At 38.6% G+C, this 23,224-nt stretch overlaps 1 protein-coding gene across 7 annotated transcripts in view; it reads right to left on the bottom strand.

Annotated features, from left to right (window-relative positions):
- Positions 1-23,224, bottom strand: part of PDLIM5 (PDZ and LIM domain 5) — a 125,720-nt gene that overhangs the window by 50,339 nt on the left and 52,157 nt on the right. For 4 of the 7 annotated variants that reach the window (XM_039382632.1, XM_039382636.1, XM_039382646.1 and 1 more), the window contains exons 4-5: positions 4,979-5,021; positions 3,265-3,380 (exon numbers count right to left, since the gene is read on the bottom strand). In XM_039382632.1, coding sequence (XP_039238566.1) covers positions 3,265-3,380; positions 4,979-5,021 — 159 coding nt within the window. Of the gene's footprint in view, positions 1-3,264; positions 3,690-4,978; positions 5,022-23,224 lie in introns of all 7 variants that reach the window. The other 3 variants (XM_027731735.2, XM_039382627.1, XM_039382644.1) reach the window with 1 other exon arrangement.

Genomic DNA, 23,224 nt, shown 5'->3' with positions numbered 1-23,224 from the left:
AAGTAGTCTTTCACATTTGTTGAAAGTGGTATAAAGGAAAAATCCTGCTGACTTCTCTTGTGAATCCTACTGGTCCCCTCTTTAAGGTTTAAGAGTCTACTAGTAATTACTTACTGAGGCAACAAGGTGGTGCCAGAGACAAAGGAAAATCCAATGAGACAGGCTCTCCCTTAACTCAGCCTTGAGGCAAGGGGGGAAAGGCCAATAAAACCTTAATCATTTAACATCCTGATATGCAAAAATCACAGTATACGGATGCTAGTTTTATTTTTCCTGTATGAATTCAGAATCCAGCCCTTCATTCTACCGTTCTCAAAGCAATGTTATTTTTATACTGTATTTCACCATTTACTAGTTGTATTACCAACACCAATGAACCATAAAAGCACCAAGAATACGCAAACACCACACAAACATTTTGTAGAATAAAAATAAGCTGCAAAATGTAGTACAGTGAAAAGCAAAATCACATCATGTCCAATGCAGACAAAATAATCTACTACACTAAGAAAAGCTGAAGCTGTTTTGCAAAATTTAAATATAAAACTCTGTAAGAGCTATAATTTTGCAAAACAAGAATACATGCTGGTTATTCCAACAGGAAAAATGACCATAATTCAAGTCCAGTGCTGTTGATACTAACTTTTTCGCTGCTGTTATCTGCAAGGGAAAAAAAGTATTTGATGTGTTAATTCATTCTTTGCTTCTCAAAATACTACAGGAATTTCCAAATCCAAGCTCTGGTAAAGCCATATATCACATAAGTCAAACTTACAATCACCAAGAGAACCTACAAGGGAAAATTTTAACCTACCTGCACTTAAAATGAGTGAAGTCTATGAACACCTTACCTGATTTAAGCAGCAGGCACATCTTCATGCAAGAGTCAGCAAGAAGGTCTTGATAAAAATGCATTTGCACACAGTCCAGTGAAGACAAATTGCTCTCTTTCTAAGCTAGGACTAAACAAGGGAAACAAAACTTCCTTTCCCATCCTGAAGTGAAGTTAAATAGTTTATATCCTGAATGTGGTTTGAGGGAAGCCAAAGGAAGGGAGGAAACTGTGAGTACAACAAGGTACTTGTCTGAAGAATGGCATTTGCTCAGCATTGCCATCTATGAACAAGATACAAATTGCTTTGTTTGTTTGTTTGTTTTGAGAAAACGTATCATGTAAAACACAGAAGCAAAATGGAATTTATTTCAGACTTCAGTGTTTCTGATATTTCATAGATGCCACTGATACAATTTTAAATGGGGATATAGTTTAACATCGCTGTAGAAATTTATTTTTTCTATATAAAACAGAGTAGTGTAGCAGTAGACTAATGCAATCATCTTAGTCGCTTTTGTCTGCTTGTTTTTGTTTCGTGCCTTAGGACTGCAAGACAGTTAGACAGCCCAAACACACTATTATAAGAAAGATTGCAAAGTAAAGTAGGTTTTTACAGCTCTAAAATATTTTCAAGCTTTCCCAAACTAAATCTGCAAGGCTGACAGTGAGACAGGGATTTCTTCACCTCTCAGCTGTGATTATTCATCCTCTTTGTAGGTATTATTCATCCTCTAAGTAAGGTAGGGCACATATTAGTGCTTACCCAGTCATCCTATCTTGGTTGTGCCTGCAGCACTTCCTTTTAGGAGACCTACTTTTGTTGCTATTGTTCCTCTTTTTTAGTACTAATTGCTGGTTTTGAATACTCCTTACACAGTTATTTGTTAAAACACTATTCCTGGAAAGATAAGAGTCAGTTTGCTAAAGTGTATTCAACAATTCTACCAGCATTGAGCAAGTCCTTGGAATCTCCTGATTTCATACTTCATACTTTCACTCACTTCTATGCAGAGTGGATTCCTGCCACCAGTTGTTTAAGAAAGGGCTGGAAGTTACCATGACTACAGTGTGATATAAAATGCATATGGACTGCATTTTATGAGTCCACATATGGAAAATATTCATATTAAAATATAAAGGGAATAGGTACCTAAAGAAGTTTAGAAGCTCAACTGAAACTGCAATTTATCCATTATTTTAGTTGACATGGATGTTTACCTTTATGTAGGGTTCTTCATATACTTTATATGCTGAGAGGCTATCAGAGGACAGAGGCACAAGGCCTACTCTTCCAGCCTCTTTCATTTGCGGGATGGCAAATAGTAACCACACCTTTTAGGTTTTTAGCCCAGGCTTTAAATCCTTAAGGCTGCAGAGAAACCTACAGCTCCTCTCCTGCCCTTTTTATCATGTAATTCAACCTGCTGGACACTGCTGCTGGGAACAGAGGCCAGTTGGCATGGGACTGCTTGTGCTCAGCCTCCTTCTCTTCCCACAGCACAGCAGCCACTGGGATCCAGTCCCTGGGGTACTGCAGCACCCAAACCCTGCCCTGGAATTTCTGGGAGAGATGAAGGCATCCCCAGCCAAAAACCTTACTGCAGGTCTGAGTTCCTAGGACTGCTGCTGAGCCCAATTTAACTTACTAATCTATTGTTTATTAGCCTATATGCTATGCCAGGTATAGTATAAGCCTTTCATGCTGCCTTACAGTTCCTTGAATGTACAGTCTCCAATATCCACTTTAACGTACACAATTATTTGAATATGGAAATTAATCAAATTTTAAATCTGCACTGCTTTTTAAAGGTAAAGGTAAAATTTAAAGTTGAGGTATTTACATTATAGCACTGTGAAAAATCTGCTCAACCCTGACAACATCCTTGAATACATCTTAAAAAGTTTCTCCTGTGTTGTGCAGAGAAGTAATGAGACATCTGTCCCTTTGCCTCCTTTCTGGGACCTTTTTCCACCTTTTCTGCCAGGGCCACGGTTGGTCTTTCAGAGCATCTGATTCCCAGCCATCCCCGTACCCACTGACACTTCTTGACAGACTGCTCTGCATTTTTAAGTGCCTGCTGCTTTCAGTCACTGTATTGGGCGTCAAAATACACAGTGAGACATGGACATTGAAATTAATACCAGGCTTGCTGTAAGGTCCAGAACACATTGCATAAAGCATTTTGTGGTCCTTGTTCAATTTAGCTGTGACACTCTGCAAACTGATATATCACTCATGAGAAAAATCATCACCAAAAGTCCGGCTTGGCCCTCTGAAGCATCTCTTTTAAAATGCAAGTTCCTTCTGAGGGATTTGCTTCCGGCAGTTAAATGACTTCTCCAAGTTGTGTTTTACTCAGCCCTTAAACAAGCCCAGCTTTTTTCCTGTGAGGAGAGACCCTCACAGCAAAAAAAAAAATCCCACCTACCCATTTTGCTGTTTACTCTCCCCCTGGTTTTCTCTGAATCCTCGTCGTGGCCCCTCGGCTACATCCTGGGCGCCGTCACCGGCAGAGGCGCTCGGGGCAGCATTTTGCGCGGCGGGCTGCCATGGGACATTAACTGCAGGTTTAGCAGCGCTCGGCACAGGCGACCGCTGCTCAGGGTTAGGCTTGGTGTGAACATGCAGTCCGGGCGCGGCAAACGGGGCTGGGGCGGCAGCCGTCAGCGACGGAGCCGACGCCTGGGCCGGGGTGAATGCGGAGGACGGTGATGGGATGGAGGTGACTTTGGAGGAGGTTACAGCTCCAAACGGCCTTGGCGTCTTATTGTAAGCCACGCTCGCTGTGGCAGTGACTTTGGGTGCAACAGCAGAGGCAATGGGCACAGGCTTAACTACTTCAGTAGGTTCTCCCTATGTGAGATGAAAAACAAAAAAAGAAACACACAAAACCACGCCAAACGCATGCACATTCCTCAGTGGGGATTTTCACTGTTCTCAGAGGAGATAACCCACCTAGCGTGAAAAAGGGAAGCAGAGAAGCAAGCTTTCTCAAGACTGAAGCCATAAAATGTATGGAAAAACAATCCAAGCCATGCACTTTAGGAAAGGAAACGATCCAAACATACACAATCAATATGAAATTCTGCGATGCTGACCCCTCTCATCATATCCAAACCAGACACCACACAAATCAACAAATTCAAGAGAATCTGAAAAACCTCTCTATTGCAAAACCCAGTGGGTAACTCATGTGGAAAAAAACTACTGTTTTTTATAAAAATCCATATTCCATCTCTCAAACCCAATTTGAGATATGCACGTTCCCCATACACAAATGGACTGTGCATGTGTACACACACACTATACATACTGATCTGTTGGTAAGATCCTTAAGAACAGAACTAGAGCACATCGGTGTTCCCCAATGTCTCCATATACCTTTGTCAGATTAATATATTCAAAAAATGCAGGTTTGGTTTCTGTGGGTTTTTTTGTGCTGGGATCCACATTTTAACATTGTGGTTCCCAAACTGTGGCCTTTCAAGTCACGGTCAGCAGAACAGTAATATACTACACATTATTTATGGTCAGTGGAGAGGATTTTAAAGTACAGGCTATTTATAAGTATTTTCAAGTTTGCAAACAGCTTTCTTATCAAAAAGGGAGGTTTGAAACTGTTGCATAGAACAAAACATTAGAAGAACTCAAGAACAAATAATTCTCCAGGGTTTTAAGGAAAGTGAGGGGACTTGTTCTCTGAAACTGTAGTATTTGGATAAGCTTCTTTCAAATACAAAGAAAGATCTTAGTGTCCATTAAAACAAACAAATCCCCAAAAACAAAGAAAAGAAATCACCACCAAAATAAAGCCTACTCTGTTTCTTAGGTATAGAGGGAAAACATCAGAAATATCTTCCTAAAACAAATTTTCTGAGAGTTGGAAGATAACATTTATTCACTCTTTTTTGTTTTTTTTGGATAATCATTTGCCAGGTCTTTCCATTTTCTTTAGGAGCAGAAAAAAAAGGTAACCACTCAAAGATCCAAATGCTGCAATACTCTTAATGTAACACATGGAAAACAAGCATCTTATACTGAAAGGAAAGTTTGAATGACAGTGCTTATCAATAACAGAGTTGGATAGATGGATATCAGTTAGTGCCACATGCTACATTTCTTCATTGTGAGGATGAACATACCTTTGGCACATTAATAAGATCGGGTTTTTGTACAGAAGCCACTCTGGAAGAGGAAAAACAAACATTATTGTAAAACCCAAATTCTTTAATGTTTAAGCATTTCCCTGTTCCACCTCACCACATCCATCCACAGATATACAAAATATTTAATTTTATTTCCTCTAAAGGAACAATTCAAGTTAAACCTAGAATACTGTTGTTCACACAAGGAAAAAACAAAACAAAACTGAATTAATTTGTCCAGATACAATGTTAAGAACTCTGGCATCTATCATCAAGTACTATTTGATTTATAAATTCATAATTCTCTATCACCAGTTAGGAGACTTCAGCTTCAATTTGCTTGCTATTTTTTATCCTTTCACAAGAAACTCTGTCAAATAACTCAAAAGCTCAGGTCAGATAAATTGCATTTTAAATAGTACATAACCTATACACAGGGTTAAAACAGAAAGCTTCCTTTTAGAACAAAAACAAAAACCCTTCTGAGGAACTTAGCAAGTTAAATAATACAGAAACTTTTTGCACCGTCTTTGGTTTTCAAAAGTAAGGTTAATGTCACTTGAACGCTACAGTAGATGGCAAAAAAATTTCTCCCAAACAATGGGCACATTGAAACTACTATGGGGTGGTGGGAAGGAAAGGAAGTATCACAATGGAAACTATTAAGTAGATAAAGAGTTGATAGATTTTGTTACACCTGAAGTGAAACAGCAATGTGTTACAGGTAAAAGACATCTTACTTGATCTAGCTTTTTTCGGCTTTGAGTATACTTGTATGCAAAAATACACATGCACACACTAAATTAAATATATTAAAAATATGATACATTAATGTTTTGCTTGAAAACATTGCTGCTGATACACTTGAGTGTTTTTATGCTGTTCTGATAAAAAGTGGGTTCTCGACACATTTCAAAACATTTCTGGCCATATTTGGTGGCTGCTCAGAGAAGCAGTCACCCTTAATGATCCAAGAACCACCAATCGTATCCTTCCTGAAATCACACAACCCTGATTTCTAATATGGCTTTTGAACAACTGAAAAACTGTAGCTGGATTCTGATTTCCAAAAGATAATTTGCTAGGGAGGTAAAAAGGTTCATTTAATTGGACATCAGCTAACAAAGGCTACAATTTTAAAAACATTTCTATTGTATAAACCAGTTTTTCAATTTTTACCAGGAGAACATGGAGAGCTAGTATTAGGCACACTTGTTACCTTTAACCACTCCTTTTTTTAATTTTCCGTTTTGTCCTCTTTATTTTTTTCCCCTTCTTTTTACTATTTTGTTCACAATATTTACTCCTTTCCTGAAAGTCATTTGGCCCTCAGCGCTCATCAGATTCCAGCAACAGGAATCCTGCTGCAGGTTCAGTAGTTAACTTACAAAAAGCAAAACATATAATCCAGATGCTACATTGACAGGGGGGAAAAAAAAAAAAGGGGGAAAAAATGCATAGCAGGAGAAGATCATCTTCTGCACTTTGGCTTCACCACTTGTGCATCGCTGCTGACACACATTATGTCCACATCAACAGCAATTCTCAACAGAGAGAGGGTTTTGTCCGCTCTGGGGAACAGGGCCATTCTCCCCTTTCCCACAGAGCGTGCAGCCTATGAAAAGCCTGACCTCCAGCCCTCCACAGCACTAGGGTGCATCATTAATCACTCCTAATTGCAGAGTTGTCAATTTGCAGCAACAAAAGCAACAAGGAGGAAAAAAAAAAATACCAATACATATGGAAACTTTTCTTTTTTTTTTAAGACCAGAGTTAGAAGGAAACGTGCATCTGGCTTCATATCTTACATATACTTTTTTTTCCAATAAAGTAACTTGAAATGTTTTATGTATTAATTAAGCTGATCCAACAGGAAGATGTAGGAAGACATTTATTATTCAAGCCAACTACCATATTTCACGCTTGAGAAAAAAGCTTCTCTTTGCTAATGCTGGGCCTTGAGTTTCAGTCTTATAAAAGGAACATACTTAATTTTTTTTTTTGTTTTTACAAAATAATCAAATTTGAGTTTGCAATGGATGAGATTGCTCTGCATTCATCGGTACAGCACTGAGTAAAAATTATTTTAAACCGTTATTACCAGATGACCTGAAAACACACTTTTCAAAATTCACCTTCAAAAATGTCATACAAAAAGAAAAAGAAGGAAAGGGTGAAAAAAAGACTAGATAATCAAAATGTTCAAAATGTTCCTTTTAAACAGTGGAGGCAGACAACATAACGTTACTTTATTTCCCTCGCAAACATACTTGAAACAAGGACATAAATTTGTGTGCCCCAGACATACTTCAAGCAGTTTAACTTGGCCTTGTTGACTTCAGACTATAATCAGACTAAAATCTGTGATTTATCCTGTATTGTAAAGAGAAAATGCTCACCCAGCAAACTGAGCCACTAAGATCATAATGTGAAAAATGCACAGTGGTTAGACAAGACAGTACAAAAGGAAATGCACACTTCAAGCTGAAAAGCAAAACACATCCAACACACACATTTAAGAAAATTCCTTCTTCGGGGCTATTTCCTTTAAGATTTTCACAGACACCACCAAATTGCATAGCCAAAAATTAATTAAACTGCAGCATCTTTTACATTTTGTAGCTGTTAGCACTTAATTTGCCACCTAGTAATTAAACATACTAGGATTTCATGCTGATTTGGTCCCATTGAACGTATGAATAACTGATGATAAAGGTTTTCCGAATGAGATGACACACTTGCCCTATTACTACTTACTAAAAAAAGTAGTATAGCTTGAAGCATGATATTTTCTGAATGATTTAAAACTAGCAGTTCAGCATACTAGTTTATGCAATGCTTTCAATAACATACAAACAAAGCAAAGACATAAAAGCTCAGTATAAAGGTTTATTATAAACAACTCACACAAAAGACCTTGGCAAATCTTACAGTATCAACCTTCATAGGAATTATTATAAACAATAAAACCAGAAGCAGCAGCCATCACTTACTAATATACTAATATTGAAAATAAAAGTGCACAAATTTTTTGCACAGGCTTCTACATCAAAGTCATTTATTCTTTCTGTGGAGGGGGCGGAGGGGGCAAAGCTATATTTAGCTTGTGTAAACAGGTCATTTCAACCAAACATGATAAAATTTGCTGTCTAAACATACCACAAGCTGTTCCTCTCTGATGAATACTTTCATGACATTTAATGCAATTCAAAACATTCCAACTTCCAGCACAGCCTTATTAGGAAAATGAATTAGTCCACTCTTCACTGTAAGCAATATGCCCAGCAATAACTATTCATTCTTTAAATTCTCCTATTATTCATTCACTTTCCAAGTATTTCTCCCATTAAAAAAAAAAAAAGACACAAGCAATTTGACAGAACCCTTCTGTAATTACTAAAGCTAAAGCTACAGTTCTTCATGCTTCAGCAGGGAGTACACCATCTGCAGAGACAGATCATCAATGAAAACTCTGTTATCTTCATAATTAGCATTATGGAAGCAAGCTCAATGCAAGGCAGGACTTTTTTGGACAAATCTCAGCTGTCCTGTGCGTATAATCACACAACAGAGGCCCAGACCCTCAGCCAGTAAATCCCTACTTCTTCACTGAACCTAAAATCCAAAAGACATTTCAGAGTTGTCTCTTTTCTAAACTGCATTGAAAGCCCCATCATCCCCTGTCCTTCTGCTCCTAAGTCAAGGGACTATAATGTATTCATAACTTAAAAGACTGATGCAAAAATCAGTGGGAAATTCACAAGAAGGTAACTGTGCTCACATAAACTCCTCTGTAAACAAGGGGAGCACACAATACTGGTATTAACAGTGCGGTTTTCACATCTCTGTAACTTGAAGAATTGCCTAAACTCTGGTGTGAGATACAAGAAGCTGCAACACCTTCACTGAATTACAGAATCATCTCGGTTGGAAAAGATCTTAAAGATTGAGCCCAACTATAAACCTAACACTGTCAAGTCCACCAAATGAAGCCAAAGTTGAAAAATTTTCCACAAAACTTTATTTGTTGTTCTGAACTGAACCTTTCTAACAGAAGGATGGAAGAAAGGAAGGATTCCCTTCCTATTCCCCGTCCTGTCTCTCTCATTTCAAAACTAACTCCTTTTTCTTAGCTGATCAATCATCAGATTACAGGTTTTGGCAGCAGATGCTACACTCCTGAAAAGCCACTGGTCACATCTTCCTTCCAAAAACCTGATATTTTAGTGGTTTTGCCATTGTAGTCTGCAGTTCTGTTGGTTAGCTTCATTTTATTTCTGGAGAACACTCAGTAGACAGGGCAGGAAGCTAAATAAATTTGCCTTTCATAAATTAGCCAACTCATGGAATAAAGATGACAAGCAGAAGACATTTAACATATATAACAAGTCATGACTTTCACTAGGGGTTATCTGAATAATAATAAATGTAGACATAATTTAAAGCACAGAAAAAAGAATAATCAAAATATAGGCATTTTTTTCCTTAAACACAAGCCCCTTCTTTATCACAGACATAATTAATTTTTTACCAACCTTGCTCTGACTCACAACAATAGAAAAACAAGAACATTGTTAAGCTTGCTTCTTGTTGCAATTTATACAGCATCCAAAATGGTTTCCTTATACACACTAATATAACATACAACTGCATTTCCCACAGTTTTGTAGAAAGACACACTGCCCCGGGCAACACCAGTCGGTAAATCAGCACTTCAGCAATCTTGCCAGGACATGCATCTGCAGCCTTGAGATTGCAAACCTGTCCACATCCCAACACATGGAAAAGCGGAGGTAGCAAAATTATCATTAAGTATGACTCAATGAAAATTGGAATCTGTTGCAGCCATTGCAAAAAAAGAGATGACTCTTTTTTTTCTGCCTAAAGAGATGCAACAATGTTTTCAAATCTCTAGTCTGTCATCATACTTACTAACATCTCAACAGATGGCTGTCAACATTTTATTTCATCAGTCATTCTCTTTTTTCTAGTTTATTATTTTAGTTTACTTTTTGTTGAACATACAAAATTATGTCAAATAATGTTAATTACAATCAAACAATGCAAACATCAGTGCTGACTGCCTGCTTAGAGGAGCAAATGGCAATTTCAAATCAGTGATACAGGAGAGGAAAAGATGGGATGCAAAATGGTACTTCAGATACGATACTTCTCCAGGAGTCTTGGTACTAACATCTCCCTCTGCAAACTAATTCCTACATTAAAAATGCATTCTTTCTCCTCTTACCCTACAAAACAGAGTCTGTTAACCCATGATAATTCAAATTCTCATGATTATTCAATATGACATATCAAATCAGGGTGGCAAATGGTCACTAGTGTGGTTCCACAGGGCTCCATTTTAGACTCAGTGCTCTTCAACATCTTCAGAAATGACTTGGATGCAGGACTCCAATGTATACTAGGTAAGTTTGCTGATGATATTAAACTGAGGGGACTTGGGGGTCCTGGTCAACAGCAAGTTGAATATGAGTCAGCAATGCCCTGGCAGGAGGGCCAACCGTGTCCTGGGGGCATCAGGCAAAGCATCGCCAGGCAGTCGAGGGAGAGGATTGTCCTGCTCTGCTCTGCACTGGGAATATTGTGTGCAGTTTTGGGCACCACAATATAAGAAAGATATAAAACTATAAGGGAGCATCTAAAGGAGGGATACAAAGATAGTGAAGGGCCTTTAGGGTAAGCCGTATGAGGAGCACCGGAGGTCACGTGGCTTATTCAGCCTGAAGAAAAGGAGACTGAGGGGAGGTGTCATTGCAGGTACAACTTCCTCATTTGGGGAAATGGAGGGGCAGGCACTGATCTCTTGTCTGTGGTGACCAGTGACAGGACCCAAGGGAATACCGTGAAAGTGTGTTAGGGGAGGTTTAGGTTGGATTATTAGGAAAAGGTTCTTCACCCAGAGGGTGGTTGAGTGCTGGAACAGGCTCCTCAGGGAAGAAGTCACAGAACCAAGACTGACAGAGTTCAAGGAGTGCTCTCAGGCACACAGTGTGATTCTTAGCATGATCCTATGCATGGCCAGGAGTTGGACTTTGATGATCCTTGTAGGTGTCTCAACTCAGGACATTCTATGATTAAAACGCAAACAGTGTGAGACACAGTAGTCTCATCATTAATAAAATACTGAAGGGTTTTTGTGGGTGCTCTGTTTGTATGTGAAATCTCAGAAAAGGATCTCTTCTGTCCAATGAACCACTTTAAACACCTAATAACTTTTGGGTTTGATGTACTTTGAGGAGGTATATTTAATGGAGTATACTGAGAATACTGGTATTTATGTCTTGTCAGAATAGTACATTGAGATAATATTTCATTAAATTCAGCCTGAGAATATTAGCTCATGTGTCACTCTCAAAAAATTTCTACACTTTCAATCAGTTTAGAGGGGGAGAATTAATAGAATGTGCATGTTAGCATTTTACATTTGATATACACTATATAATACTTTCACATCCTCACACTGTGCGCTCCCCCAGCACACCAGATTACAATGAAGCACTAGGTCAGGTGAAAGAAAGAAAAATTATGTTCTTGCTTTACTGTCTGTTTGATAGTTGGCCAAATCAAATTTAGGTCCCCCCTCTTTAGTTTAAATAAGGTTTGTGATATCATAATTATGTGTTAAAATAAACAGTGCTGATATTTTAGGAAAGAAAAAAATCTGCCCTTTGCTTTGGTATTCCTACCCACAAAGGATTAGTTGTTTTTAAGACCTCCCAAAGACAACCACTGCTCATAGTCTCATTCCTGTGGTCTGTGGCAACCCTACCAAACGCATTTGTAAAGAGAATTTAAGTGCAGGCAGATAATATTTTATTCTACTACAGCAAAACCAAAAACCAAACAAAAAGCTAGGGAAAAATACCAAGGAATTTATCTCACTTACCTTCTGGCTGTCAGAGGCTTTTAAAAACAAGTTTCTTGCTTCCATGAAGGAAGAAGGTTTAGAAACCTGGAGATCCCCTGCATATGGTTAGCACTGGACTGGGAAGGCATGTCTGTACATACCTGCCCACAATTCCCCTGATTAGAGCACAAGCAGGTAAAGCATCCCCAGTACCAAGTATGGATGATGCCTTACAATCCTGTAAGGCAGATTGCTGTCAGTTGTCCTAGAAAAGTTATAAACAGCCTATATACAAGTGGTAGCTTAGCATTTCTAAATAATCAAGTTTGGTAAGCAGGACTCCCATCTTGTCACTGGGTGGCTTCTCACAAGCAACAGGAAAACTTCTGGCTTGTATATAAGACTTCCTTATACCTTGCCTTCAGTGACAGAGATAATTTCTATCAGCTATGTCTTGCTATAAACTCATTTTTTTCTTTTCTTTAAGCTTCTCAAGCTGTCTTGCTAAGTAAGAGTATCCACATAACAGTTAAGTGCAAATAACAAGATAAAACAACTATATCCGGGCTTTTAATGAAGTATAATTTACACATTTGATTTTCTTTATGAGTGCTTATTAGATAGTAATTCTAACACAGCAAGCTACCTTTAAAAATAGCCATCTTAACGAAAAGCATAGGTCTAAATGACTTGCAGACCTAGTCTCTCCTCCAAAATTCTTAGGGGGAAAAAAAAAAGAAAAGGGGCCTAGCTTCATGTTGACTTCAATCTGTCATCAAATCTAGGTTATAATTTAAAAGATTCAAAACTAAGCACTGAATTATTTTTTCCAGTGCTTTCCACAATATGGTGAGTAATGTTTAAATTACCTCCTTTGTTTAAAACATAGCCCAAAGAAACTTGAAAAGTGTAGTCATATCTATTTTAGCTGGAAATTCACCACAAACAGCTTCCCATCCCCAACATGTCCTTATTTGGTACTTTTATTTTTTTTTTCTCCTTAAGCATGTCCGTGGGAATGAGCTTTTTTTTTTTTTTCGAATGAAGAATCTGGCAATTTAGAGAGTCACAAGATTATTGTATTTTAGTCCTTATGGAAGCTAAGCACACCTCTCGTCTGTGAAGCAGCTCACCCATTCATTGCTTCCAAAAATTCTGAGGAGGTTAGTAAAAGTGTAGTTAACCAAACAAGACAAGAAAGATGATGCTAAATCTATTTAAAAGGATGAACTTGTGTTGGTTTTGCTATGGGTTTAATTATTTCCAATTAAGGTCAGGAATATCATTAAGCATTTGCCTGACTTCTCAGTGGGACCCACCACTAAACCAGCCAACTAACTGTCTTTACTATTCAGCCCCTCACATACCTCTTTCCTCCCTCCCATGTCACCCCAGCAGCAAGAGTTGAATATCCATCCTTGAGGTGCATGAGCACAGGACCTGACTGGCAAACTGCCACAAAAACTACCACGGGCACTGCAGCCGGCACATAGCTGAACAAGTCTTCTTTGCAGGTGTATTTGAAGGGGCTCCCACAGGCTGTCTCCAAAGAGGACACCACCACAGGTGGTAGTGGCTCCGGACAGCAGAGCTGAAGCACCATAAATCACATGAGAGAATTATTACAGGATCAATTTAATGACCATATACTTGCCAGAAGCTGTTAATTTTGCCACTACAGATCCTTGCTTTTGTTGCACTGTATCATTTCCATGTATTGTTTATATGGTTATATATTTAAGGTCACTGGCTTAGCAGCATGTATTGCAGGTCTAACATGCTAAGGAAAGCTATTTATGTCTCAACATGGCTGTCTACTATAGCTTTAGATATCTAACAACTTCAGTTTGGAGGTTTCCTTGACTTCTTTCAACTGTTGCATCAAGACCTCAAGTTAGCCTGGCCAACAGGTCTCACCACACCTTTAAGGGAAAGGGAAGTCAAAGATCAACTGCCAGAGTATGAGCTGCACCTATAAATTGTTTTGTTTACTGCAAAAGCTAAGCAAGACAAATTGGAAAGCAGCAGTGATCTCAAATAGTTAATTTCTGCAGTCAATAAGCTGGCCAAGGAACCAATTATACTGGATACTAACACTGGTTAAGTAAAGGTGCATAAACCACAGTTCTATAATTCTTCTGTTGTTTGCAACAACTGTGAAAGAAGGGAAAAATTAATAATCCCATCTGCCTCCAACTGATCCAGCTAACAAGTTTTTCCTTCCCACAGTCTAGTTTTGGAAAAAGAATCTTTCATCCCCCTCAGCTCAAAATATTTAGAGGATAACATTCACAGCACACTTACAGCATATGAAGCAAGTAACTGCTTTTGTAGGCAACTAATCACTGATGCAAAACAGATGCAAAACATCTCACAGTCACAAAACCTGTTGGGATTTGTCACAATTCTGCAAACATTACTTTTGTTTTGCCCTATAGCCGAAGTAAGGGAGCAATGTTTGACAGGCACAATATGTGTTTTTATTACCTCATGGGGTTTTGCGGTTTTGTGCCACAGACATGACTTTCTACTGACAATACCCTGGAATTTTTCAAAGGCAGTAATTTTTCAAAAAAATTGATTGAAACAAGCCCTCAAAATGGTGCAGCAGTGAAAGTCAGCTATTAATTATAAGCTCAAGTCTGCAGATACCACTTACCTTTTTATAAGCTGGTGTAACAGATACATATCTAGTTAAACTTGCAGTGATGGATCTCAATTTGTATTTACATTTTTTCAGGCCTCTAGAATATCCTGTGTACCTGAAAAACCTCTCTGCTTTTCCCAGCATTACCAAACATCCCATCTTTCTTATGCTGTTACACTTTCATGATGCTACTGCTATCTTTCAGGAAGACACTTATTTTCCAAACAGCCAGTCATTAATTTATTCTCATTTCACCCTTTACTAGAGGAAGGTAGTAAGAGTTAATGAGTCAGGGCACTACAGTTTTGATTCTCAACAGCTGAGAACTTGCATGGTAGAGAACAGGTTTTATTTAACCAGTGTCTCATTTTTTCCTGTGGGCTGATGCTTAGGAACAGTTTATCTAACAACACTTGTCAGTTCATGTATTTATTTGCCTTAGGTTTGTTTTTCTTTTTCTACTCTTTACATCCCACATGCACAGAGGTGCAAAATTAACTATCTGAAATTGAGAAACTAACCAGTTACCTGCATAGGTGCTGAATATTCACACTATTTATCCAGTTCAAGCTAACTAGAACTATTTTCAGTATATGAAGGGCATAGTCCATATTTAAACCACGTAAGCTTCTTTTAATCCATTTAGAGACAACTGTCCCTTGACAGATCACCACATATCCTTTTATAATTTAAGAATGCCTGCAAGTTCGCATCATAAACCATGCATGGTGGAGAGATGTGTTTTTCAAAGGAAAGCAACAGGTGTGGAACCCAGTCTGCATTTGAAAAACAAAAGTGTAAATAGAGACAAGCAACATCATTCGTGGCACCCAAATAATGAAAAATGGACACAGATTGCTCAGTGGACTGAGATAAAATGGACTTGGGCATCTCTAGGGACTTTATCAGATTTTGAGCCATATAGAACTCATAGTAGAGAGAATGATGAAAATTATTTCTTTCCCATTCTTAATCTTGCTTCTGTTATCCCAATGTTGTCAAGTTTCAAAAGAAGATTTTAAGTAAGTGCCATTAAGCATGTCCCACAATCCACATACAACCACATAATACCACATACAACCTCCCACATTTTTCTGAAAAGGGGGACAAAGGTTTCACTCTCAAATATATTCACATACTATTCAAATTCACAGGCAAGGAGAGTAACATTTTCAGAAATGTTTAAACTTTCCAAAATGCAAGCTTTTCCATTTATCCAGACTTGGCCAGGAGCGCAGGAAGCACCGCTGCTGACGCATGACTGCCGAGTGACTGCCAAATCCCAAGGCTACTTCAGGTTCTGGCAAGTAAACCAACAGGGCTTTAAAAACTTTTTGATCAGAAATCTTTTGGACCTGGGTCAAATGGCTATTCTTCAAGCTCACAGTCTTTCTGGCAATCTCACAAAACTATTGAATTCAATGGACACTTGACTTAACACTAGCATTGGACACTCAAAAGCAGCAGAAATAAAGTTTTGCCTAACATTTGCAGGGAGTAATTGTTTTCTTGACTTTTTGATATCTTTCTAAAAACACTCATCTGTATGCAACTAGCATACAGAAGAAAAAAAAAAAAGATCAGTGTCTCGAAGCACTACAAACAGTACAGTTATGCCAGTTTCAGGAAGTCTTTAATCAGGGTCTTTGTAAATTAGTAGCACAGTCAAAATCAGATCTGTGTTGTTGTTTAGGAAATTACAGTGCACACAACGCACATCAGACTTTCAAAGCAAAGCTTCTCATGCCAAGCACGAGCTTCCCCTGTATTTCCTACTCTGAGACCTTGACAGCTTTGCTCTTGGTCTCCTTTTTATAACATAACTTTCTACAGTTGAATCAGAGGCTGCCGAAAACTTCCTCTAATAAAAACTCCAAGGGAAAAACAAGACACAGGCAGCATGATGACAACAATGATGACAAGACTGGTTTCCATCACAATGAAAGAATTTCTTGAACTTCATGTTCCAGTCCTCAAATACTGACTGGCACAAAACATGCCCCAGCAACAGGCACAGAATAACATTAGCTGTTGCTAGCAATTATTTTTGGACCTGCGCACTGGCATGCTAGCAGAGGCTAGAGCACCCCCAGGATTCTTGTCACCATTTTGTAACTGGTTTGTTACCATGTTAGGCTGGGCATGAGCCAGCAATGTGCACTTCCAGTCCAGAAGGCCAGTCGTATCTTGGGCTGTATCAAAAGCAAGTGTGGGCAGCAGGTTGAGGGAGGTGATTCTGTCCCTCTACTCTGCTCTGGTGAGACTCGACCCAGAGCACTGCATCCAGCTCTGAGGTCCTCAGCATATGAAAGATGTGGATCTGTAGCAGCGAGTCCAGAGGAGGGCCACAAAGATGATCAACAGGCTGGAGCACCTCTCTTATCAGGAAAGGCTGAGACGGTTGGGTTGTTCAGCCTGGAGAAGAGAAGGCCCTTGAGTGACCTTATTGTGGCCATTCGGTATTTGAATGGAGCCTACAAGAAAGATGGAGAGGAACTGTTTACAAGGGCACGTTGTGATAGGACAAGGGATAACCGCTTTAAACTGAAAAAGAGTAGTTTTAGACTGGACCTGAGGAAAAAATCTTTACTGTGAAAGCGGTGAGGCACTGGAACAGGTTGCCCAGAGAAGCTGTGGATGCCCCATCCCTGGAAGTCTTCAAGACCAGGTTGGATGGGGCTCAGAGTAACCTGGTCTAAGTGGTTTAGGCCCAGGAAAGGGAGGTAGTTGGAACTGGATCTTTCAGATCCCTTCCAAGCCAAGACATTCTATGATCCACAATACTGTGATAAGGTATTTCTGTAGCAGCACTGTATATTTCACAGATATAGCTAAAGCCTGTGGGGAGGCAGCACTGTACACACAAGCACTGCACAACTTTGTTACAGTGATGTTTGCTTGCTTGCGGCATTAGATTATTTTTGTATATGTCTATAAGCCTCCTTATATCAGGTGCTCCCTTGATAAAATATAATCAAGGACTGATTTTCTCAAATGATTGCAACCCAAATGAGCATACAGATACACCCAGGAGTAATTTGGACCAAATACATGTATTTGGGGTGTGAAGGAGTTTCAACAGCTGCATTGCTCCGATGTAGCTGTTCACAATTACTGGCATACACTGTGAGGCACTTCTGATTACTGTGTGTTTAATCTATATATAAATGCATTATTTTACTACTCAAAAGCTTGGCATTGAGATGGTATCTGCAAAGCTTCAAAACTGATGTCTGCCTGTGATGCCCCAGCTGGCTATTTCAAAGTGTGCCAACAGAATTAAAATATCACTAAAGATCATGGCACTCTGAGGTATCTGCGTTATTTTAAGAAGTGAAGATAAGCTGTGGCCAACTTCACATTGTTCTGTTAAATCTTTCACTCAGTATATACAGACACGGCTTAAAATAAATATGCAAGGTCAACAGCATCACAATTTACATGCTAGCTAACAAGCCCCTGAACTTTCAAAAAGGTATTGTATGGGTTGCACAGGTTAAACCAGAAGTAGCTAGAAACGTTTCACTTTGGACTATGAATGGCAAATTGCCACCAGTCATACAGGAGAACCTACACATACTTCCAAAGCTGTTAGCAAAAAAAAAAGTCTGCTATTTGAGAACACATTTGGGGGAAACATTTCAGTTATTTACCTGAAATACAAGAACTTTGAAAACATTGGCTCGTTGACTGCAGAAAATATTAGTTACAAACAGTCAGAGTCTAACTTAATAATAAAAATTATTGTTATATGGATGCTGTTTTACTAAAAGATATTGTCTTGGTAAGCCATGAGGAGGAGTGCAACTCCATAGTCTACTACTTGAAGGGTTTTTTTCATGGGGAAAATAAGAAGTCATGGGTCTCAGCTGCTTCCTACAACAGCATTTAGGCATGAAAATTGCACTTCTTGAATGATCTGTTTGGACAAAGATGAAAAGTTCAACTGTCCAGACATCTTTTCTTAATAACACATTTATGTTAAGCAGAGCAGTGGCCAATGTAATTTTTCTTGGCCCAACTGCTATCTCCAAGAGGAAACATGCATGAACAAGGAGAAAAATATATCACTGATTTGTGAAAGACTTAAGATTTCTGCAGTCATTTGCAAAAATGAGAAAGCATTTCTTTACAGCCCTGAAAAATATTCTGTGTAGTTACACAAAGCTTGGGTTGGGTACCCTGGTTTGGAAACCAAGGTAGTGCTGGTTATCTTCTGGTCTCCACATGTGATTTCCCACAGTCATCTTCACTCCAGCAGTGACATGCACAGAGTCTGACTTTTGGAGAGCTCTCACCAGGGTTGGTCCTTGCCTACCCAAGCTTTTCGTACAGGCTTGACCAGCCCCAGAAATACAGAGAGTTTGAAATGATTGTGACTACAAGAGCCCCCTAATCCCACACAGAAAGGTTTTCATATCTACCATCACAGAAATCTGATCATCTTCTGGGTCCCGCACAATTTTGCCAGTTTCTGCCCATTTCTACCAGTTTTTCCTTTTGCCTCCCTGTCTGACCATAAGCAATCTACAGGGACCTAAAGCAGGGAATAGTATTAGACCAATAATTCCACACACTGTATTTCCATTTCCTTTTTTTTACTCACACGTGTAGCAGCTATGTCTGACAAATCCTCTTTAGGAAGAGCAACTTAAAAGCAAACAAACAAAAAAGTCACAAACAAACAAACACCACTCAGATTGATAGATAGGCAAGAAAAAAAAGAATGCTGAAAATGTCAAGAGGTAACAAATTGGTGACTTCTCACAAGAAGAGTTTTCCATGGAGTTAAAAAATTACAAAACCAAACAGCAGGAACATGGTGAATCATGAGAAGGATCAGATGAATTCTTTGCATTTTTTAAGACTGAAATCATTTGGGCGAATTATACAATGAACAGGGTAGTCAAGAGTAAAAATCTCATGTTTGTAATAACTCCAGCTCACCCTCATACTTTCTTTTGGCCTCACCCACAGTGCGCAGCTATTCATGATATCTCCTCTTAACAAAGAGTCATTTTCTAGTGCTAATGTATTGGAGGGAGAAGAAAAAAAAAACCTCAGCGAAGAAAAGCATAATGATCAAAGTAATGATCAAAATGAAAAGAGTAGTTTTAAAATAAAAATTTGACATAAGATTATATCCTCAGACAAAGCCACATAAAAGTTACAACCTTCTTCATCTCTCTTTTGCAAAGAAAGAAAAGGAAAACAAAAGGAAAAGTTTCACAGTGTCCTTTCTTCAGATCTTGATCAAAGATGTTCTCTATCTGCTAATTACTAGTTTATGGCAGAAATGGTTCAGTCCAGCCCTGCAAAGTATTACATTTCTCCAGGAAGGCTGCTTAATGCCTCAGGCTCCATCATCTTTTATAGCAGATGAAGTCCTTCTCATTAAACAAAGAACTGTTTTTTCCCCACACATTAAGAGAAATTCACAATTTTATAACCATATTTTATTTCAAAATATATTTGTTATTTCTACTATAAAAATAAACACATAAGTTTGGAATCCATCTTCCCTACCAAGATATGTCTACCAGATTAAACAATTAAACCAATTAATGATTTCTCCAACCTTCCCTGCACGCCCCTCACCGACCTTAAAAAAATCAACAATAACATTGAATTGATATATCATTAATTTCAGCACTGGCATACTCCCTCCACTCACCTCTATGCATTCTGCACAACAGGATTTGTAAGCAGAATTTGTTCTTTTTCTGCTTGCAACAACTACATGGTGTGTCACAAAAATACTTTAATGGCTACTGTAAGTAAGGATCATTTCCTTTTGATTAAAATTAAAAAATACAGTGACCCATAGATTTTATTCATTGATTCACGATATCAGTTCTGAAATTTATGTCCCACAACCATACTCTCTTTATAAATAACTTATTCAACATTGCTCCTTTGTGGGCAGCTCCAAGAGATGCAAAACAAAAATATTAGTCCGAGCATTCACTTATGGGGCAGTCACTTATGGGTTAACAAGATTTTGTGGAAAGTGACTGACTTGTCAAGTCATCACCTTCCTTCCAAGACTTGGAAAGGAGATAACTGGGAACTATTTTGGTCAAGGGTCTCCAAGATCAGTATTGACAGCAGGCACACTTACAAATTTCAGTAATTGAGAGGCCTTGAATGGAAAATATTACACATTTTTGTGCTTGCAAAGACTGCTATATATTATACTTAGCCCAGTATGTGTATTTTAGTGACTCCATGTGTCACTGAAACTTATTGTCTGCTCATATGGAGTGGCTTTGTACCTAAAGGAAAAATAATCTGTTAGCAATCGAGAAGCATTAGTTACCTCTGAAGTCACTGTGCTCATTAAAACTTTGGCTTCCTAAACTCTGTAATACATTCTAAGAATGTATACTACATTCCATTTTTTGCTAGAAGCTTAGGAGCTAGAAAGGTCAATAAACTGACTACCCTAGGTTTGGTCATTTTCCCTCCAAAAGACATTGAGTGTTAAAAGCCCCTCCCGCCAACAAAGCTCACATTATTTCTATAATTCATTCCCTTTTGCCAAGATGTTCTCTCTTACAGAGCAGCAATCAGTCATAGGTTAAAGCAAGCCCCTCAAAATAATTGCCATTCAGAAAACCCATTTGATTATTTGGTGAAGACTTTATTCCGAACAGAAAGTAACATCAAACACCAGCTTCAAAAGTCTTACGTGCTGACATGAATTGTCTATAAGGTTTGTGTCTCTGACAGTGGCTTATAACCTCTCATATTGCATGGGTTTTTTTTTATTTTGGAAGATTTTGCCCTCAGGCACACCCACATAAAAATGACTTATCAAATCTTCATGGGGTTTTTTGTTTGTTTCGTTGGGGTTTTCCAAGTTGTATGAAAATTGTATCTTGGCAAGAGTTTAGAAATGCTAGGAAATTAAAGCTTGACAAAACTGTGGGAGAAAAATACTCAGCAGACATCATAAAATTAGAAATTTAAAGCATTAAGAAGAATAGTGAAGATTCCAAAATATGAAAGCATATAAATCTGTTGTAAATTTAAATGTAAAAGAGATTGAAATAACTTGCACATTTCATGTTAACAAACAGCCTCTGCTCAGCTTAAACAGCCACAGGAATGCTGGAAAAAAGCTAAAGCATAAACTTGCATCAATGTTTTACAATATATGCACCAAACACTTTGTTAGTATCAAGTATAATTAAGCCTAAACTGAGAAAATATGCAAGAACAAGAATAATTTACTCTATTTATAAAAGAAGCAGATGTCATTAAGTAAAAACAAGCAAACAAATGTAGGTTCAGTTCTAGTTCAAGCAGTCCCAAGTCCCTCACTGTAGCTGTGAGTTCTGTTTTGAGCATCTAAGCAAGTGAGGAAACCTGCCCTGTTTTTTAAATGGGCAAATTACTACCCAAAGAGTTCTTGAGATATTTCAATAACTTTTTTTTTCATTTCATCCCTGTAAATTTACTGCTATTTGTTTTGTATTTAAATTCCCATGGACCAGAAGCAAAGGTAAGTCTTTGTCATCTCTTATCTTTGCAGAAGAGGCGCTCATTCAGCGATATGAAGCCAACACTAACATCTGTGCTATGGATGTGCCACTTCTGCTAAAAGGTACACTGTCTTTACTTTAAACATTCCTCATTCATTCTTTGAAACGTAATATTCTTACTGACAGTTGCTTCCCTGTTGCTTTGCCCCCTCTGCTCTCATCCATATCCAGATTCCCACTTCTCCCTGAAATTGGCAGGATCAAACACTTCCTTGTATTGATTAGTTGCCCCAGGGTTAGGGAGAGCAACAGGGAGTGGTGTCAGTTCACGTGGAAGACAGAAGAGGATTGTGGAGCAAACACCAAACAAACGCAGAAGGTTAAAAGGGCAGTTCAAAACCTTTACAAAGTTGAGATGGGGTCTCTCAAATCTCCTTACTCATCACAGGAAGGAAGGGAGATTTTCTTTCCCGTGCACTTTTTGGGCAGAGACTCAAACTCAGAAGGACTCCACCAGAAGCACCATGAGGTCAGGAGAAAAGCGTGTCCTCTGTGCCTCTGTCCCAGCTGGGAGCCCAAGTCCTTTCAAGACCAGAAATTGCTGCATCTCCATGAATGAAAGAATATGCACATGAGCAACTGAAAAGACAATGCACTTTTTTTTCTGATGGGAATAAGGATTCAGCTGTGACTAAACTGAAGTGTCAGATGAAACCTAAAGACCTCCTGTCTGAAGTCTCAGACCACAAAGTTGACAAAGGCTCAGATCTGGTACAGACTGTGCCAAAAGCTGAAAGGGTGCACAGAAAACTGTCTTCTTTTTTTCCTGAGCAGTTCACTATGGATTAGGTAAAAGTGGGGATATACTGTGCACCAAAGCTGGAGGAAAGTAATTGGGAAAAAACCAAACCAATCAGTGTGAGAAAATACTTTCTATCTATACACAGCACAAACACATTGATATTGTTAGCCTGTCTGGGATCAGAGTCCTGTTGATAGATACATGAAACAACGCCTATAAGACCCCAGTTTAATTATTAGTTACAAGTGTTTATGATAATCAAACCCACATCTCTGGGTGTAAGCACCCAGGTTCTCACCATGCAGGGGTTACTAAGGCATGGTTTACTTCTCACCACCCTCCTCCTCTGCTGAATCATCAGATACCAGCCACAATGGGTCTGGATACCAGACTAACAGGTTCACTGATCCAATACACTCCTTTAAGACAAAGCCATTTC

Source organism: Pipra filicauda, unplaced genomic scaffold (assembly GCF_003945595.2).
Source record: "Pipra filicauda isolate LSUMZ 115617 unplaced genomic scaffold, ASM394559v2 scaffold111_size4109106_pilon, whole genome shotgun sequence".
NCBI classification, from domain to species: Eukaryota; Metazoa; Chordata; class Aves; order Passeriformes; family Pipridae; genus Pipra; species Pipra filicauda.
This window is presented reverse-complemented; position numbering and strand designations above follow the sequence as displayed.